Below are 4,967 nucleotides of genomic sequence, written 5' to 3' on the forward strand. Positions count from 1 at the left end.
CACACACACCACCGCCACCACCGCCGACAACACCACCACTATCATCATCATTCTCATCCTCACTTTAGCGTCTCCATTCCTGTGCTTGCACGAATCAGACGGAACTGGTCAAGGCAAGTTTTCTACAGCAAGATGCTTTTCTTGTTGCCAAACTCCCTGTTTTTTACACATACATACATACATACATACATACATACATACATACAAACATACATACATGCATACATACACACACACATGCATCCGAAACTACTCTCTTGATACTGTCTAAATTTCACAGGAACTGGTAAAATAAAACCAAGGAGACAAACGTATGTGTCAGGGAATATGTATTACTCACTTCATTCGGGAAATTTTCTATTTGCCTTTTGTAACCTCTTAGTTCTTTCGTGTAATCTTCCTGAGTTTGGCTGATTTGAGAAATTTGGTGTTCGTTAATTTCAACTTTCTGCTTCAAGTCCTGCTAAGATAGAATAAGAACGATATGGCTGTTGGAAACCACTGTAGAGAAGTGTTCTGCATGCTTATTTTTTATCTTTGACTTGTTTCAGTTATTTGATTGCACCCATGCTGGAGCATCACCTTGAAGGGCTTCTGTTGAACAACTCGACCTCAGTATTTAAGCATGCTATTTATTTATTTTATGGGTCTCATCCTGCTAAGTTACGGGGATACACTAACACCAGTTGTTAAGCATTGGTGGGGGAACAAAGATACAAAGACAGCTCTGCAGTTTACTTTTAAATCAGAAGACTAACTCACCATCGACCTGATGAGCTATAACTTAATATTATTATCTATAAATTAATTGACAAAGTAATTAACAAAATTGTATTGATGGGAAATGAAGTCAAATAATAGTTTCCTACAAAGGCACAAGACCAGAAACATAGCAAGGAGGGAGCAGAGGATTAAATCGACCACAATTCTTGGCTGGTATTTTATTCTATGAATGCCGGAAGGTTGAAAGGGAAAGTTGATGTCGTTAGTGTTTGAACTCAGAATGTGAAGGGTAGTAAAACTAAAACACCATAAGGCATTTTGTTCGACACTCTAACGATTCTGTTAATCCATGCCCTCAAAATAAAAAAAGAAACAATGAAGAATTACCTCAGGATTTGGAATGTTTTTCAGAACCTGAAAGTAACAAAAACAATCATGTAAAAATGGTTTTTAATTAAGGCACAAGGCTTGTAGTTTTGAGGGGAGGGGTGTGGTCAGTCGATAACCATCGAAGCCAATACTTGACCTGGTAGTTTATTTCCTTGTCTCTGGAAGACTGACAGACAAAGTTGATCTGATCTCACCAGGATTTGAACTCAGAATGTAAAGAGCCGGAGTAAATACTGCAAAGCATTTTGTCCGACTAACGTCTCTGCAGATATTGGTCCATACATACACTCATTCATACATACACACATTCATACATACAAACGCAAACACACAATAAAATGATGAAACAAGCAGTTTACAGGAAGGTGTGGAAATGGACGCATCCAAAGCTTGTTAAATGTAATGAGGGGTTAGGACATTATGCAATGAAGATATAAAAAGTTGATACAGTTTAAAGAAAATGCATATAAAATATATTGTTATATAAATCTAAAAAATACACATCAAAAATATTAATATATATATAGAAACACAATAATTAAAACAAGATATATTTTGAAAGATTACAGGTAAGTTCACCATCATCAAATCACCACAGGGGAGTTCACTGCCATCAATTCACTGTGAAGAAAGTACACTGTGAGGAAAGTTCATCGCAAGGAAAGTTTACAGAGAAAATATAGTCATAGTATCTCACCATTAATAGTTAAAAACTATTTTATTGAAGAAAAAAAACAATAATAAACGGTGAATTGATGACAAAGAACTTACCTTGTGGTGAATTGATAACAGCAAACTTTCCCTGCAGTGAATTGATAATGGTGAACTTGCCGGACATAAATTTGAAAACACAAACCGCATACAGGTGAAAATACAATAGTTAAGTGGGGTCAGAATAACTCGTGACATTGGCTGCCAACGACAGCTTAAAACTGATATAGCCCAAAGGTACCCTTAAGCATCTTTGGTGTCGGACTCGGCAAGAAATTTCCCTCCTCTTCCCTCCAGTTCTTCATTATCTTCCCTTTCCGTTGAATGTTACAGAAAATTGGAGATCATCTCCTCAATCAACACTTTGATATTCCCTTCCTTTTCCTTTAATTTGTTTTGTGGCTCTTTCAGTTCTTTGCTGTTTTATGCAAAGAGCTGTGAAAATTCATAGTCACATCTTTTTGTTTGCATTCTCTTGAAGGGTTTTCATTTTTTGGGGAACATTCTTCCATATAAGTCTCACGATATATTTTAATGATATAATCATTAATATTCGAAGATATAACTTACATTTGCTATTTGTTCTTCAATCGATTCTTCGACATTCTGTATCCTTTCCTTCTCTAAATTTAATCGAGCATCAAGATCGGCCAGAGCTCGGGTGGTAGCATCTGTTTTTTCCTGGATGATATCGAGCACTTCTTTCTGGATCTGTGAAGCACATATATAAGAAAAGTAATTCAGGCGTTTGACTAATCAAAAGCAGAACAAACCACAATACTTTTTGCTTGGAATCCCCTTAATGTACTCAAATGGAAAGTTAGTCTTAATGTATCATGATTTTCTTTCTGATAGCAAATAACATATCGTAACTTCATAATTATAAAAACCAGATTCACATACACATACACCAAAATGTAGGTTTCAATTTATACTCGCTGTGTAAGACTACCAGGTAATATTTCACAGCAGTTGGCTACAAATGTTGGTTTTGATTCAGCAAATGGGAATTTTTTCAGCATATTTTAAAGTCATATAAGGGTTATCAATCAACGTTATAAAGATTTCTATAAGGCAATAAAGACGATACTGCAACAGTCACAGTGGTGTAAGAGTCTGGCTGAGAGCTTACAGCTCCAACATCTCAATGACTAGAGGAATTATGCTGTAAATATCTTTCCATGTTGTTGGTAGGATCATAGGAGCAAGGCAAGTGTTTTACCTTGTTTTCTATCGTGAGTGAAGTTGATCTAAACCAGTGCTCCGTAACCTTTTTTCGCTTGCGGTACGCTTATATTCTTTTCAGAATTCGGTGACACATCTGAGCTAAAAATATAACTAAAAGTATAGGGGAAAAAATTATGTTCAGGTTACACCTCGTGGCATTCTACCCAAAGTTCTAAAAATTCCACTAATCCACCAACTTGGACTAGTATTTCAATTTTATCGATCCTGAAAGGATGAGAAACATAGCTGACCTCAGTCGGATTTGAACATAGTTCGTAGAGAGTCAGAACAAATACCATGAGACATTTTAACCAACACTCTTATGATTCTGTCAATTGGTTGCCTTCATACGAAATGCTGGCATGTGCAGTGTATACATAAAAGTGTAATAAGACCACAGGAGCAAGTGACTAATTTTGATTCCGGACACAAGCTGACGAGCTGCAATGAATAATGTATGAAGTAAAAACACTTATGGCCGAGATAACAGTATTGATCTGTCTCTTGAAAAATCACTGAAAGGTAACAGAAAAGGATAAGTGTTTCCCCTATGATAAAAAAAGGATAATTCTAACGTTTTGGACTGAGCTCTTCATCAGAGAAATACATAAGAATTGTATTGAAAATAGAGTGAAAGAGAGAGGGAGAGAGAGAGAGGGAGAGAGAGAGAGAGAGTGTGTGTGTGTGTGTGATGTGGGTTGCTGAGAATGCACCTCAGTAAAGAAGAACATGATTCACTTACTTTGTTCATATAATCTTCCAATCGACCTTTGACCTCTCCAAGGTTTTGCTGAATATGTATAGTGGCAATTTGAATTTTTTCTTGTACTTCATAAAATTTGTCAGTGGTAGCTTTCTCGTGTGTCTTTCTACAAAAAAAAACAAGAAAAATTTATAGATACATAAAAATTAAAGAGACATACGAAGCAAAGAAACGAAAAAAAAAAGAATGACAATGGAAAACAAATAAAGGAAGAATTCAGGAAAAATGCATACATGCTATGATTAACTTATCTATCTATCTATCTATCTATCTATCTATCTATCTATCTATCTATCTATCTATCCGAAAATATACACATGCGTACACATACATAAAGGAATATCAGCCACGCATTTTAGGGGTTTCTAGGGCTACTTTATGTTGTTTCCTTTTCTGTAAGAAGATGATTCATGATCAATGCTTCAATTCACATACCTCGAAATAAGTAACCATTTAAGAATCCTCTATGTGGTCATTCAACATGCTGCAATTAATGGTTAAGTATCTCTCAGATCAAAATATACTATTTCTTTTAGCAATAAAATAAAATAAAATAAAATAAAATAAGATAAAATAAAATAAACCATGGCGGTGTTGTTAAGAAGCTTGCTTTATGAGCATGTGGTTTCATGTTCAGTCACACTGCGCAACACCTTGGGCAAGTATCTTCTACAATAGCCCTGGGCCAACCACTGCTTTACAAGTCAATTAAGTAGATGGAGACTGTGTGAAATCCCATCGTTTGTGTATGTACGCATGTGTGTGTGTCTTTATGTTTCTCTTCCCTCTCGTTTGACAACTGTTGTTGGTTTGTTTACGTCCCCTGTAACTTAGCAGTTTAAGCAAAGAGATCAATGAGATGATTATCAGGCTTAAAAAATACTGGGAGCAATTTATTCGAGTAAATACTTCATGGCAGTGCCCCAGTATGGCCACAGTCCAATGACAGGAACGAGAAAAAGAAGGTAAAAGAAGGTAAAAAGTAGTTGTATAGTCACTGTTTGGCTAATATTTTTAGCCCATCGAAGGCGGTAAGATGGCAGAATTACCATGCTGGACAGAATGCTTGGGGGGTATTTTGCCTATCACCACGTTCTGAGTTCAAATTCTTCAGAGGTTGATTTTTGCCTTTCATCCTTTTTTTTTGGGGGGG

At 36.1% G+C, this 4,967-nt stretch overlaps 1 protein-coding gene across 1 annotated transcript in view; it reads right to left on the reverse strand.

Annotated features, from left to right (window-relative positions):
• The window catches only part of LOC106876414 (coiled-coil domain-containing protein 154), a 35,781-nt gene that overhangs the window by 15,384 nt on the left and 15,430 nt on the right, over positions 1–4,967 (reverse strand). The window contains exons 8-11 of the mRNA XM_014924955.2: positions 3,794–3,920; positions 2,395–2,535; positions 1,111–1,137; positions 341–460 (exon numbers count right to left, since the gene is read on the reverse strand). Coding sequence (XP_014780441.2) covers positions 341–460; positions 1,111–1,137; positions 2,395–2,535; positions 3,794–3,920 — 415 coding nt within the window. The remainder of the gene's footprint in view (positions 1–340; positions 461–1,110; positions 1,138–2,394; positions 2,536–3,793; positions 3,921–4,967) is intronic.

Source organism: Octopus bimaculoides, chromosome 6 (assembly GCF_001194135.2).
Source record: "Octopus bimaculoides isolate UCB-OBI-ISO-001 chromosome 6, ASM119413v2, whole genome shotgun sequence".
NCBI classification, from domain to species: domain Eukaryota; kingdom Metazoa; phylum Mollusca; class Cephalopoda; order Octopoda; family Octopodidae; genus Octopus; species Octopus bimaculoides.